A 15,320-nucleotide genomic window follows, 5' to 3' on the forward strand; every position below is an offset into this window, starting at 1 on the left:
CATTAAGAGTGATTAATTTTGTAGAAAATGGGAGCACTTCATTTGGAATTATCAACTAAAATGACTTTTAGGGAAGATCAAATCTGATCACAAGTAGACTCTCCTTAATGTCTGCCTCATTTAAAACGAAATCATGCAATATGCTATCACAATGATGCACATCTATCTATCTCTCTATTTCACATCTTATATCAGTTTTAAAAATTCATTTAGTTTCTCTATTTACAAATTGAAAATCCCTCACAGATTATATCCCAGATTTATTGGTTCCTGTATAACAGGAGGTGCGAGGTGGCGCAGTGGTTAGAATATAATACTGCAGCTACTTCAGCTGACTGCTAGTTCAGCAGATTAGCAGATCAAATCTCACCGGCTCAAGGTTGACTCAGCCTTCCATTCTTCCGAGATGGGTAAAATGAGGACCCAGATTGTTGGGGGCAATATGCTATTTAGTATACTGTCTTTGGTGTAAGCCGCCCAGAGTCCTCAGAGAGTGGGCAGCATAGAAATATGACTCATAAAAAAAATAATAATAAATTTCTCCATTTATCCTTTTCCTTTGTTCATGTTTTCCTTTGGAACCATTTCACATTAAATCTCTGCTTTCTCTTTTATTTATCTAGAAGCCATGTTCTTTGCTTTGTCCCCTTTCTTCATAATATTGTATTCTTGTGTTCCAGTATTTAAAATGGTCAACATATAAGTGGGAACATTCTTAGGATGATCATATTTTATACAGCACCTCATTAGGAGTAATTAAATAATATATGTGCATTTTTTGAGTCGGAACTTAAAAACTTTAATGCTTTACAAGATTCCACAAATCTGAGAGTATAACTCAATAGTGGTACATGGTCTATTTAGGTCTATCTGACAGCTGGCAGTGTGTATGGCCTGGAGAGTCAGTTAAATGATCTTGAGGATGCAGCTCGTAAAATTAACACCATTACTGCAGAAGCTGAACTAGCTGATCTAGAGGATCAAGTGGCAACAGCTGCAGCACAAGTTCATCATGCAGAGCTTCAGGTAATATTGACAACAAGCTATTTACTGCATGGACTTCATAACTTGCATATGCTTGATACTTAAACTCCAGATATAAATCCATTGTTCATAGATATATATGTAAAGGAAAAATATATGCTTTATATAGATAAATATTACTGAGTAATATTAAGACTCCAGAAAGAAAAAGAAAATGGAGTTTAAATGATTTAGTTCAAATAGGTGTCACTGCAGTTAATGATGTACAATTCAGTAATTTGCACGTCTTCATCACTTAACTTTCATTCTCTTTTTTAAATGTATAGTTCTTTTAAGATTTCAGATATTGAGAGAAGAATTTCAACCCTTTCAGTAGCAAGCTTGAATGTGGCTCCATATGTTCATTTGACAAGAAGATGTGATCACCAGACAAGTCAGGTGAGGAAAAGTACCTGCCACTAGTCACAACTATAATAAGGAAAACCTGTGAATTAAAGTAGGTTTCTGTATGCCTGGCAATCTTGTGCAATTGAAAGTATATGAGTCCCCAGTAAAATATACACACAATGTAGAATGGGAAATATATTTCCACTTAGGGCTACTAGTCGCTCTGCTTATTTCCCACTCTTTACCTGGGGAATATACACAGAAGAAAAACAAACTAAAGCTGACAAAAAATAATAGAAAGTTAAGTAAATTGTAACAATATAAATGCAGCTCTAAGATTTTCAACATATATTTTATTTAAACCAAAATATTTTAAAATTAATATAGCAATTAATTTGAAGACTTTGGTCTTACTGTATTATAGCATTTTACCTATATGCACTAAATAAATATTTTGAGATAAATATTCTGGATTAACCCATAGTCATTAATAAAGGCATTTTTTCCTATAGATCCATACAATAGACACATCCAGACAACAGAGACGAAAACTTCCAACTCCACCAATGAAAGGTAACAATAACAATGATAAAAACCTCATTTTTAATCAGCAGATATGGTCAGGCTATTGTGAGTAGTATGATCAAAATAGGAATAGTCAAAAATTATACTAAAACTATGTTAGATGCTCTGAAATAAAGATGAAAAGAATGTGTTAGAAAACATATAAACATATTAAGCAATTATCATTTTTGCATTTCATTATCATCATCATCATCATTATCATCATCATTTTAGACATTGTCTATCCACTGCAGGATGAAGGCCTCTTCAGCATGTTTCCAACCAATATGGTCCTGAGCTTTCCTTTGCGAATTGGGCCTGCTGATATCATCAATCCATCTTGTTTTAGGTCTCTTTCGTGGATGCTTTTTATCAAGTGGGATCCATTCTATGACTGCCTTGCTCCGTCTGCCATCAGTCTTCTTGCTATGTGACCAGCCCATTTCCATTTCATTTCTTTTACTCTCTTGAATATACTCTCATGTACTTTCATTTGTTCTCTAATCCATATGCAGGTCATGATATTTTGTCTTGTAATGCCAAGCATGTAACTTTCCATGGCTCTTTGCACCACTCATAACTTTTGTATCAATTGTGAGGTCTGTGTTTCACCAGCATATGTTAGCATATGATCAAAAACTTTTCTCTTCAGGCATAGGGGAAGGTTGTTCTTGAAAATTATGGTTAGCTTGCCGAATGCCTGCCAATCACATTTAACACACCATTCAATTTCCTTTATTGTCTCACTTTCCATTGAGTTCTGTTGGCCAAAGTATATGTAATGGTCTACTACCCTGTTTTCCCCAAAATAAGACATTCCCTGATAATAAGCCCAATCGAGCTTTTGAATGCATGGCAATAAGGCCAAGCACTTATTTCAGGGTTCAAAAAAATATAAGACAGGGTCTTATTTTCGGGGAAACACGGTATGTCTAGTTCTCCTCCAGATATAAAATATTTTCCTTCTTTGGTGAATTTATTAAACTTAACCTGGCTCTTTTTCAGTTTTATCTTTAAGCCAAATGCTTCTCCTGCTTTGTGCAGCTCTTTTTGTGTCTTCATAGCTTTTCTGAGTCTTGCGAGAAGAGAATACCATCTGCAAATCTGAAGTAATTTAAATAAGCGCCATTGATTTTTATTCCATTTTTTGCCCAGTCTAGTTTGTGAAATACTTCTTCAAGGCAGGCTGAGAAGTTAGGAGATCAATATATTATCCTTCTTGGAGTTTTTAACCCATATATTTCTCAAATAATAACTTTAAACCCAAATAAAATATGTAAGGCTATCTCTGTCTTGATAAATTGCAGTTTGTAAACTTTACACTTTGGCTAAATGAATGTGTTTTGTACATCAATATACATTTGGTGCAGAAATCTGATATACATTAACTACAACATTTTTGAAAATGCAATAAAATGTTCCATACATTTTCTGTGGAATCCTTATACAATATGTTTTTTATCTTTAAAAAAGATGTAATTATTTATTAAAAAGGGGGAAATTGGTTTTATTAATCTTAACTAGATCTTTTTATGTAAAATAATACCCAGTTTTTCACAATTCTCCTTATTGGAAATTTTCCTTCTTGGGTTCTTCTACAATATTCATATATTACACCTTTAATTAACTGAACTGTCTTGATATGAAAACTAATTAGATTTCAAATGTTCTAATTTCTGTTACATAACTCGGAAAAAAGTACGATGTTATTTTTAGGAAATGTCATTTGATGAGGCAGTTTTCCTCATGGAAAATTAATGCTATGGAAAATCCAGCTCTCAAAATTATTATTTTTTAAATGAATTATATGGAAAAATTCAATGAGAGCTAGAATTTGTACTTGGGATAGATTAGTAATTAATGATGATTTTAAAAGCAATTTATCACTTTAAAAGACAAATATTATTTGATCAGCTCAGTGGCAGCATTTGCAATTAAAACATCTATTGATATTGCAGCTGGACCTGGAGCATTTTCATTTAATCTACTACACATGATTATTAAATGTTTTGACATAAAACTCCCTACAATTAATTTTTGTATAGAGGATAAATCAATTTGATAGGCAATGGAATAAAGCACTAGAGAGTCCTATTTTCCCTAGACAATCGGGAGAAAATATTAATACAAGAAACTTCATACATTACTCAACAACTACCACAACAAAATTTTGGATTTAATTTGTCTTTTTTCCTTTTCCTATATTAAAACATTCACTAAGGATTACATTTATTCTCACGCATGATTTATTTCCATCATATACTGTTACTTCTGACCAAATAATATCAGCCTTCAACTCCATACAGGTAATCCTCAGGTTACGAGTGTTCCCTTAACAAGCATTCGAAGTTACGTGATAAGCGACCCTTAATGTTTGTGAACAAGTCCTGAAACTATGAATTTTAAAGCACTAGTTGTTCGCCCTTTCGAACAACCGCAGAGGCTCTGCAACATTTGTCTTGAACATTACCAGCCAAAATGGAGCTTTTGAGGGGCGAATCTGCCCCTCAGAAGCTCCATTTGGACCTCATGCTCCCCACACTCCCCCACCCAGCCACCCAACCTGCCATGCCGGGTCATTTACCTGATGAAGATTTAGCAAAAGTCTCCTCTCCAGGAGGAGACCACGTGCACTCCTCTGCAGTCCCGTTCAGGCCTCTGCAGGCCTCGCCCAGCAGGTTGCCAGCTGAAATGGAGCTTCTGAGGGGCAAATCTGCCCCTCTAATGCTCCATTCGGGGCTCCATTCAGGCCAAAATGCAGAGGGGCACACGTGGCTGGGAGGCTGGAGAGGAGACTGCTTGCTAGAGCTTGACAAGGTAAGTGGCGCGGCAGGCTGGGTGGGGGGGATAGCAATTGTTGGCAGCATGAGATATTTTAGTGGGTCAGGGAGACCACCCAAGGCCAGGATGGGGAACAGTCCACCAATAGACCCCACCCTGAAATACCTCAAGTGCACTTAACAAGCCTCACATTCGATTAACGAATGCATGGGCGAAAGGAGGTAGTGATCCCGTTCAAGGTATGAGATTCACTCCCACGAATCCTTGGGTTATGAATGGAATGGGTAGACTCCATTACATTCGTAACTCAAGGACTACCTGTATTAGTGCAAACATTGGTCTATACATTCTCTTCCCAACATAATACTGCACTGCATTTCTCAAATTCAATTATAAAAAACAAACAAATCAATATTTAAAACACATTTTTACTTTTTTTCTGAAAGTACATCTTTGTTAATGCAATTTATCTGATTCCTTTGGATACTATTTTGATCCACCTTGGAACAGTAGATATAGATTTCCAATTTCTTTCTTTAAGTAGGCAACTGTTGAAAAGGAATATGATCAAATTCTGGTGCCTAGGAAACTTCTTAATCGTTTGTTTGTTTGTTTGATCAATCAATCATATTTCTATATCACACATGTCTGTTATATGATTCTGTGTAACTTACAATTAAAAAATATCTAAACAGAATACTTTTGCCAAAATCATTTTTAACAATCAGAAATAACTATTTAATTTAATTTAATTTAATTTAATTTAATTTAATTTAATTTAATTTAATATTTAAATTTATATACCGCCCTTCTCCTGAAGGACTCAGGATGGTGAACAGCCAGAAGTAAAAAACATCAAATACAAAATTTAAAAACAATTTAAAAATAAATTAAACATTTTGGCCCGACAGTTGAAATCCCCCATTAAAAATCCAAATTAAAATACACAATTGGAGAGATTAGGCCAGCCCAACTTGATGAAATATAAAGGTTTTGAGGGCCCAACGGAAAGTACATAAGTCCAGAATCGTCCATATCTCCAGGGGGAGCTCGTTCTAGAGGGCAGGTGCTCCCACAGAGAAAGCTCTCCCCCTGGGGGCTGCCAGTCAGCATTGTTTGGCCGACGGCACCCGGAGGAGCCCCTCTCTGTGGGAGCGTACTGGCCGGTGGGAGGCTCTCGGTGGTAGAAGGCGGTCCCGTAAATATCCAGGCCCTAAGCCATGGAGCGCTCTAAAGGTGGTCACCAACACTTTGAATCGCACCTGGAGGACCACCGGGAGCCAGTGCAGCTCACGCAGGATAGGTGTTACATGGGAGCGCGGTGACGCTCCCATAATCATCTGCACAGCCGCATTCTGGACCAGTTGGAGCCTCCGAGTGCTCTTCAAGGGGAGCCCCATGTAGAGAGCATTGCAGTAGTCCAGGTGGGAAGTGACGAGCGCATGAGTGACCATGCATAAGGAATCCCGATCCAGAAAGGGACGCAACTGGCCAATCAGGCGAACCTGATAAAAAGCCCCCCTGGTCACGGCCGTCACATGCTCTTCTAAAGACAGCCGTGCATCCAGGAGGACACCCAAGTTGTGAGCCCTCTCTGTGGGGGCCAACGACTTGCCCCCAATAGTCAGACTTCCGGTGGCTCCGCGTTCCCTGAATGGACGCTCCTTTAGGAGCTCCAGCCCCGTGATTCCGTTTGCCGCTAGAACAGCGAAAATCAGCTGTTCTAGCAGCTCGAAACTCTCCCCCAGGGAAAAAGGGGGAGAGAAGAGCAGAAGGGTCTGGGTAGAGCTCCCCTAGACCCCCAGGCTTTTTTTTTTTTTTAAGCCTGGGGTTTGCAGGGTGAGAGCTCCCTGAAAGCCCTTCAGTGCTCCGGATACGGGACGATTCTGCTTTATGCAGAACAAGGGATCGCGACCACACCAGCAGAGCAATTTTAAGGATTATGAGAAAATTTGAACCTGGACGCTGGCAGAGCAAAATCAGGAGAACAGAAAATGCAAGTACTAAACTTTAACTCCGTTTAAAAGAAAAAGAAAAAAGATGGCGCTTAAGGGCATTAAAACAAAACTTACTAGTGAAAGTGATCGTTAAAGCTGCGATCGTAAAAGCTACTGGATTACGTGGCAAGAAAAAAATTTAAAGTGCTAGTGGAATGAAAAAGACTATGGTACTGATCCCAACTACTTTATACTTCTAAATTGTGTGGAAAATTATTGGACTTATTGATCTGACAGCTGAATAAATTTAAAGTGGAAACTGAAAAATGGCTGACATCAAGGATGGAGGATCATTATTATATGAGCCAGCAAATTCACAAGTTGTGACAGTAAAGAACTCTTAAATTTTTATACTTCTGTTATATTGGAATCAGTTGAAAGGACTATTCAAAATTATAATCTGGAGAACAACAATAATTTGCTGGCTGGAAAAGAGGAAGAAGATCAAGCTATTTCGACTTTGGAGCAGGAAAAAGAGGCTGTCAGGATCACGATGGAAGTTAGCACACTGAAAACAGAGGTTTTGGCAGAAGCTTCTATGCAGTTAACTGAAAAGCAGCAAATACATTCTTTCCTGCAGACTGATAAACTTTATCGTGACAATTTTTGGCTTGATAGACAGAATCAATTTTCATGGAAGGAAGTGACTGATTATATAAGCAGGAAGAGTCGAAATGGAGGTTTCAAATTGAAGGAGATAACGTTTAGAAGAGAACGATTTCTAAAGATGCATCAGCCTCAAATCTATATTCAAAAATTTTCGAAAATAAAAGCAGGGGGAGGAGCAATGTTGAAGAAGAAAGTACTGTTGAAGAAGGAGGACTGGAAAAAATATAGAAAGAAAGGAAGAATTGAAGATTAGTTTCTTTTGGGGAGGCTGGAAAAGAGGAAGAAGATCAAGCTATTTTGACTTTGGAGCAGGAAAAAGAGGCTGTCAGGATCACGATGGAAGTTAGCACACTGAAAACAGAGGTTTTGGCAGAAGCTTCTATGCAGTTAACTGAAAAGTTAACTAATAAAGTTAACTAATAAATCTAATCTAATAAATTTGAAAAGTTTACTGAAATTAAGTTTAAGTAAAAATGTTTAATTAAAAATGGATAGCTTTTTTAAAAAAATTATCGAGGTATTAAAATGCTTAACTTTAAACTTAATTGATAACTTTCTGAAAGTTTTGAAATTGATATTTTGAAGAATGAACTCAAGAGTTAGAAATAATTTAACTCAGTGGATTACTAGTATTTTTAAGATTATATGGATAGCTTTTTTTAAAAAAAGTTTTGAAACTTATATCTTGAAGAATGTCTTATTAAAGGTATTAAGAGATTTTAAAAGGTTTAACTTAAAATAATATATATTTTTTTCTTTTCTTTTAAAAAGATATGCTTTAAAGAAAGTTTTAAAATGTTTAATTTAGAATTTTAAAAGGAGAGGCTGATGAATAATTTTTAAAAGAGGAGTTAAAGAGTGTGAGGGAGTTTTGAATCTTGTAGTAAGTTAGTATATTTTAGCTTATGCTTGTTTAATGTTACATCCTGTTTTTGCTCTGGGAAGTCGGGGGTGAGGGAGGGGAGGGGGGTTGAAGGTTGTTGGGGATAAAATTGTTGTTTAATTTTTAATAAAACTAAAAGATAGATAAATGTATTAATAGAGAAGTAAGAAATGTGGGGGAAATGTCATAATAAAGGAAATGATAATATTAAGATATGATAAATATTGGAGGAGTAAAAAGAAGATACAAAAGATGTATTCAGAAGATATATTGAATGATTGATTATGTATTGTTTGTTTGTTTATAAAATAAAAACTTTTAATGATTAAAAAAAATTTAAAAAAAATTAAATAGTCAGAGATGGCACCAACTGACTATATCGGGACGCCGGAAGCCACAGCCACTCAGTCTTGGATGGTTTGAGCTTGAGCCTGTTTCTCCCCATCCAGATCCGTACGGCCTCCAGATACCGGGACATCACGTCAAGGGCATCATTGGGGTGGTCCGGGGTGGAGATGTACAGCTGAGTGTCATCAGCGTACTGATGGTACTTCACCCCGAAACCACGGATGATCTCACCCAGCGGCTTCACATAAATGTTGAACAGAAGGGGCGAGAGGACCGATCCCTGCAGCACCCCACATACAAGGCGCCTTGGGGTCGACCTCTGGCCCCCCGTCAACACAAACTGCGGCCGGTCAGAGAGGAAGGAGGAGAACCACCGCAACACAGTGCCCCCCACCCCTAACCTCTCCAACCGGCACAGCATGATACCATGGTCGATGGTATCAAAAGCTGCTGAGAGATCTAACAGGACCAGGACAGAGGAATAGCCCCTGTCCCGAGCCCTCCAGAGATCATCAACCAATGCGACCAATGCCGTTTCCGTGCTGTGCCTAGGCCTGAAGCCCGACTGGAATGGATCGAGATAGACCGCTTCATCCAGGTACTGGGGAAACTGTCGCGCCATCACACTCTCAACAACCTTCGCCAGAAAGCAAAGGTTGGAGACTGGATGATAATTTGCTAAAACAATTTGCTAAAGCCCTCCAGGGAGGGCTTCTTGAGGAGGGGCCTCACCACCGCCTCTTTCAAGGCGGCAGGAAAGTAGCCCTCTCTCAAAGAAGCATTAACAACCCCCTGGAGCCAGTCTCATGTAACCTCTTGGAAAGCCAGCAGCAACCAGGAGGGACACGGGTCCAATAAACAATTGGCTGCACTAAGTCTATCCAGAATCCTGTCCACGTCTTCAGGGGTCACTGGGTCAAACTCCTCCCAGATAACGCTCTCAAGACCTGTCTCCGTCACCCCACCTGTATCTACCCAGTCAGAGTCCAGGCCTTCCCGAATTTGGGCGACTTTATCATGCAGTTACTGCACAAAATCCTCAGCCCTGCCCTCCAAGGGGTCCCCCCACGCGCCCGGATGGAGCAGGGAGTGGGTCAACCTGAACAGGGCAGCTGGGCGGTTATCTGCAGATGCGATAAGAATGGAAAAATAATTAAACTTTGCCGTTTTTATCGCCACTAGGTAGGTCTTAATATGAGACCTTACCAGTGTTCGGTCGGATTCGGAAAGGCTAGCCCTCCAACTGCTCTTTAGGCGTCTTTTCCGGCACTTCATTTCCCTCAGCTCCTCGGAGAACCAGGGAGCTAAGTGAGATCGGTGGCGGGTCAGAGGCCGCAAAGGCATGACACAGTCCAAAGCTCCAGCAGCCGCCCTATCCCAGGTGACCACCAGGTCTTCAGCCGGGTCATGAGCCAGAGCCTCAGGCAAAAGCCCAAGCTCCGTCTGGAACCTATCAGGATCCATCAGGCGCCTGGGGTGGAACCACCTAGTCGGTTCCGCCTCCCTGCAGCAGGGTGTAGTGGTTTGAAGGTCAAGTTGAAGGAGAGAATGGTCAGACCATGACAAGGGTTTAATCACTACATCCCCTATATCTAAACCATTCAGCCACTGGCCAGAGATGAAAACCAAGTCCAGAGTGTGTCCCCCTATGTGTGTAGGGTCATGAACTAACTGGGTCAGGTCCATGGCCGTCATGGAAGCCATGAACTCCCAAGCCGCCTCAGACGTTTCACCAACGGACGGCAGGTTGAAATCCCCCATAACCATAAGTCTGGGGGTATCAACCACCATCCCGGCTATCACGTTGAGCAGTTCAAGCAGGGCTGCCGCCATGTGGCAGGGAGCCAGGTACGTGATCAACAGGCCCACCTGCACCCCATGACCCCACTTCACAAAGAGGGACTCACATCTGGTTATCTGAGGCATAGTGGCCTCCTTCGGACCAAGACCTTCCTTTATAGCAACCGCTACCCCCCCTCGCCCCTCCCCTGAACCCTCGGCTGATGGAATGCTCGGAAGCCTGGTGGGCACATTTCAACAAGGGGAACCCCCCCTCCTGGCCCAACCAGGTCTCCGTAATACCCGCCAGGTCCACTCCCCCCTCTTGAACAAGATCACAAATGAAGGGGGCTTTATTTACAACAGACCTGGCGTTGCACAACATCAGCCAAAGGCCCGGGCCCTGAGATCTGCGCAACCTGGGGAATGAGAGGAGCATTGGGGGCGGGAGCGCACCACCGCTCGGAGACAGCGGGCTTGCCCCCCCATAACCGGATATGGCCCCCTGCTCCTGCCATATCTGTCCCTCCCATTTACAGTACTGATGGTATCAGCCTCCTCAGTACGGACTCTAACCCCCTCATTGACTCCGAACCTCGCACCCCCCATTATGTAGCCCACTGTCGGACCCGGCCTCCCCCTCAGTGGGTTATCCTCCAAACCCACAACCCTACCCCTCCAAACCCCTTAAAACTTTGGTTAAAAAAGAAGTTTAAAAACCCCCTCAGCCCCCTCTTCGTCACATGCCACCTCTCGGGATTCCATTTCAAATATGATTTTCCAGATTTTTTAAGATTAAAAGTAATTTCAAAGTGTTTCCTATACTAATATGTATCTTTACAATATGCTTTTGTTTGAACCCAACTCAAGAATAAACTTGAGTTTTCAAAAAAGTTAGTGAACTGGATGTATGGGTAGTCCCAGACATAAATGTAAATTTATGCTGTACAACAGTTCATTTTAATAAGAGTTCAGTTATAGTAGCACTGAAAAAAACTGACTTATGACTGTTTTTCATACTTATGACAATTGTAGCATCCTTATGGTCACATGATCAAAATTCAGATGATTAGCAACTGACTCATATTTATGATGGTTGCAGTGTCCCGGGGTCATGTAGTCACTTTTTGTACTTTTTCTTGTCATTTCTACGGACAAGAAAAATCAATGGTGAAGCCAGATTCACCTAATAATCGTTTTACTAACTTAACAATTGCAGTGATTCATTTACCAAGAAAGATGATAAAATGGAACAAAACTCAACAACTGTCTGGTTTAGCAGCAAAAATTTTGGACACAAATTTGGAGGATTACCTGAATTATATTTTTTTATTAATCCAGCTCCACAATACAGGCATTTAAAATTTTTATAACCATAATAAATTTTCTCCCTTTGTATATTTATTAAACTGATTGCATATTTCCCTCTTTTCAAAAAAACTGCTTATACAGTATGTTTTCCAGCAACAATACAGGAGATAAGTAAATAATGAATGTTCACTAATACAAAGAAGAGCAATAATACTATATTTAGTATTATAATATAAATTACAATATAATTTTAGCATAAGTGTCAGAAGAAGGAAAATACTATTTAGAGTTTGAAGCAAAGGAGAAAAGTATTTACTAAAGACATAAATGTAATAGTTGTGTAATTTAAAATGTTTGTCCTATGTAAAAACATATAAACATGTTTTTATTTTAGATTAAACAATTGCATGATTAGAAAAGTTACTATTATTCTTAACCCCCTTGCCCCCCATTTCTGTTCATGGTAGAAGCTGCTATTTGTGCAGCTTTTCATCTTAATATATAATCAGAAACATCTAAACAAGAAAAATGTCAAATGAACTCTAAGACCAAAAAATTTAAAGTCTTCTAGTCAAGCCTAGCAGTTACATATTTTGCCTTCACTATCTATATGTTTGAATGCAAATATAATTCTGAAAGAAGCTGACAAATGTTTTTCAGCTAAAAACATGGATGCATCTCCAGTTTCTTCTATTAGAACATTAAACAAGAATTTCATACTTCAAGGATCTCTGACACAAAGAACAAAAAAAGAAAAAAATATAATTGCCAAGGATTTGATGGTAAGTATTAAATAAAAGTTTAACATTCATTCCCAGATATTAGAAGAAAAGAGATTAGTGAGAAAAAAATGTTACAAAAATCTTTTATATGATATCCAGTCATCTCAAATCATCTGTCAGCCCATTCTTTATTAATGGAATAATGACAAATTCCATTCTGATATGCTGTCCTGGAAAACCTTACAGCTCTATTTAATATAGACGTTGAATAATTAAACAATAAGCATAGTTAGAGAAAATATAATTTTCATATTATCCAAGCCAAATTTGGTGCAAATTTTATCAGCAAATCATATTGAATTAAACTGAAAAATCCATTAAAATATTGTTTTACATGAGTCATTTTGAGACACATCAATCAAATAACAGGATATCATGAAATTGGTAAATTATATATCTAAGTGACATTTTGGTTCATTTGTTGGGAGAAAAGATATAGTGAATGAATAGTGGATGAAATATTATTTCATCTTTTTGGTTTTCAGTATTATTTTTAAGTTTAGTTATGCTCCTGTTTATCAACACCTATTCTTTGCATAGTTTGAATTAACTAGTATATGGATCAAAGTCAAAGCATAAAATATACTAGATGAAACCAGAACAATCCAAGGAACAGTATTATAAATGATAGCAAACTTTAAAAACTCTAAAACAATTTGGCAATGAGCAATCAGCAAGCCGCAATGATGGGTCTCCAATTTCATTAACACAATAACTCCAACATAAAGAATTCATAAGCTGTCAAATGGGAAATTTGCAAATGATACTAAGCTGGCCAACACCCTAGATGGTAGGCTCAAGATACAGGTGGATCTTGACAGACTTGAACATTGGGCAAAATGAAATTAAATGTAGAGAAAAGTAAAGTCTTACACGTAGACAAGATAAAACAAAAGTACAAGTATAGATTTGGATAAACCAGGCTTAATAGCAATTACTGTGAGAGGGATCTTAGAGTGTTAGTGGACAATCAATTACATTTGAGCCAACAGTATGCAGCGGCAGCCAAAAAAGCCAGTGCAAATGTAAGCTGCATTAAGAGAGGGATCAAGATCAAGTGAGTTACTAATACCACTTTATAAAGCCTTGGGAAGACCACACCTAAAATACTGCATCCAGTTTTGGTCTCCACACTATAAAAAAGATGTTAAGACCCTAGAAAGAGTGCAGAGAAGAGCATCAAAGATGACTAGGGAACTGGAAGTGAAGACATGAAGAACGGTTGCAGGAACTGAGCATGCTACTGTAGTGAAGAGAAGGACCAGGGGAGACAGGATAGCAGTGTTCCAATACTTGAGGGGCTGTCACAGAGAGGAGGGGGTCAATCTATTTTTCAAAGCATATGAGGCAGACAAGGAATAATGGATGGAAACTAATCAAGGAGAGATTCAACCTAGGAATAAGAAGACATTTTCTGACAGAACAATCAACCAAAGGAACAGCTTGCCTTCAGAAGTTGTGGGAGCTTAATCATTGGAAGCTTTCAAGAAGAGACTGGATTACCATCTGTCAGAAATGGTGTAGGGCAGGGGTCCTCAAACTATGGCCCATGGGCCGGGTACAGCCCGCTGACACAATGTATCCGGCCCGCACAGTGGTGGGATTCAGCCCCGCCCCCTGCCTTGCCCCCCACCACCCCACTCCCACCCACTCCTCGCATGGCTGGCTTTTACTGGCTGACGGACCCGGGGAAGAGGTGCCTCATCTGCTGCGGCTGCCAGAGGGCCTGGGGGATGGCCAGAGACTGCAAAGTCCCTGTCTGGCAGCAAGAACTCCGCAGCTGGCCCTCCAAGAAACAGGCAAGGTGGCAACAGTACTTGTATCGGCAGCAGGCAGAGGGGCAGGGCGGTGAGCACATGATATGAATCACACACCTGCTCCATCCCATGTGGCTAGGACAAGGCATGTGGTTGTCCAACGTATCCAGCCTGCGGGACTGCATTGTACCTCTGTCTTTGGCTGTCGGAGGCTCCAGCTGGTCCAGAATGCGGCCGCACGGGTGGTTATGGGATGCAACTCATTGTGCCCACGTGACACCCCTCCTGCGCGAGCTGCACTGGCTCCCAGTGGTCTTCCGGGTGCGATTCAAGGTGTTGGTCACCACCTTTAAAGCGTTCCATGGCATGGGACCCGGGTACCTTCGAGACCGACTTCTGCCACCAATAGCCTCCCACCGGCCAGTTCGCTCCCACAGAGAGGGTCTCCTCAGGGTGCCATCAGCCAAGTTATGTCGGCTGGCGACACCCAGGGGGAGGGCCTTCTCTGTGGGAGCCCCAGCCCTGTGGAATGAACTGCCCCTGGAAATGCATAAGATCTCCAACCTCCGGGTATTTCGTTGTGCACTCAAGATCCTGTTGTTCCGCCAGGCTGGGCTATCAACATAACAATTTTAAATTGGGTTTTAAATTCCTGGGGTTTTAAATTGAGCCGAATTCATTTAATAATTTTAAACTATTTTAACTGATGTTGTCTTGTGTTTTTAATAGGCTGTACACTGCTCTGAGTCCTTCGGGAGAAGGGTGATATAGAAATAAAATTATTCTATTCTATTCTATTCTACTGCTCCCATTGTGGGGGAAGACAAGGTGAGGAGGGTGTGCGGCGGCTGCTGCCTACTCCCTCCCATCTCTTTTGGGTTGTGGTTGGAGATCAAGTCACCGCTGGTCATCTTCTTGGTCCCCTCGCAGGCGGCCGGCTGGGCTTCCCTGAAGTGTCACGGGGGGAGGGGGGAGTAAGAAGTGGCGCTCAACTCAAGGCTGGAGGAAGAGGGCTTTTGAGCCTCAGGCACCGGTTTGGGTAGCACCCTGCCGACTTGCCCGCTCATGCGGAAGGAAGCCTGGCTATACATGAGCCGCACCTTCCCGGAATTTGGCTGCAACCCTCCCTCTCCAGTGG

General features: G+C 40.5%; 1 protein-coding gene across 7 annotated transcripts in view; it reads left to right on the plus strand.

Annotated features, from left to right (window-relative positions):
* MYRIP (myosin VIIA and Rab interacting protein) overlaps window positions 1–15,320 on the plus strand; it is a 253,774-nt gene that overhangs the window by 235,031 nt on the left and 3,423 nt on the right. For 5 of the 7 annotated variants that reach the window (XM_060685982.2, XM_087894133.1, XM_087894130.1 and 2 more), the window contains 4 exons: window positions 865–1,026; window positions 1,321–1,422; window positions 1,884–1,944; window positions 12,304–12,425. In XM_060685982.2, the coding sequence (XP_060541965.1) occupies window positions 865–1,026; window positions 1,321–1,422; window positions 1,884–1,944; window positions 12,304–12,425 (447 nt within the window). Of the gene's footprint in view, window positions 1–864; window positions 1,027–1,320; window positions 1,423–1,883; window positions 1,945–2,189; window positions 3,386–12,303; window positions 12,426–15,320 lie in introns of those variants that run through there. The other 2 variants (XM_087894132.1, XM_087894135.1) reach the window with 2 other exon arrangements.

The sequence above is a fragment of the Pantherophis guttatus genome, chromosome 4, assembly GCF_059756535.1.
Source record: "Pantherophis guttatus breed Tessera chromosome 4, ASM5975653v1, whole genome shotgun sequence".
Taxonomy (NCBI): domain Eukaryota; kingdom Metazoa; phylum Chordata; class Lepidosauria; order Squamata; family Colubridae; genus Pantherophis; species Pantherophis guttatus.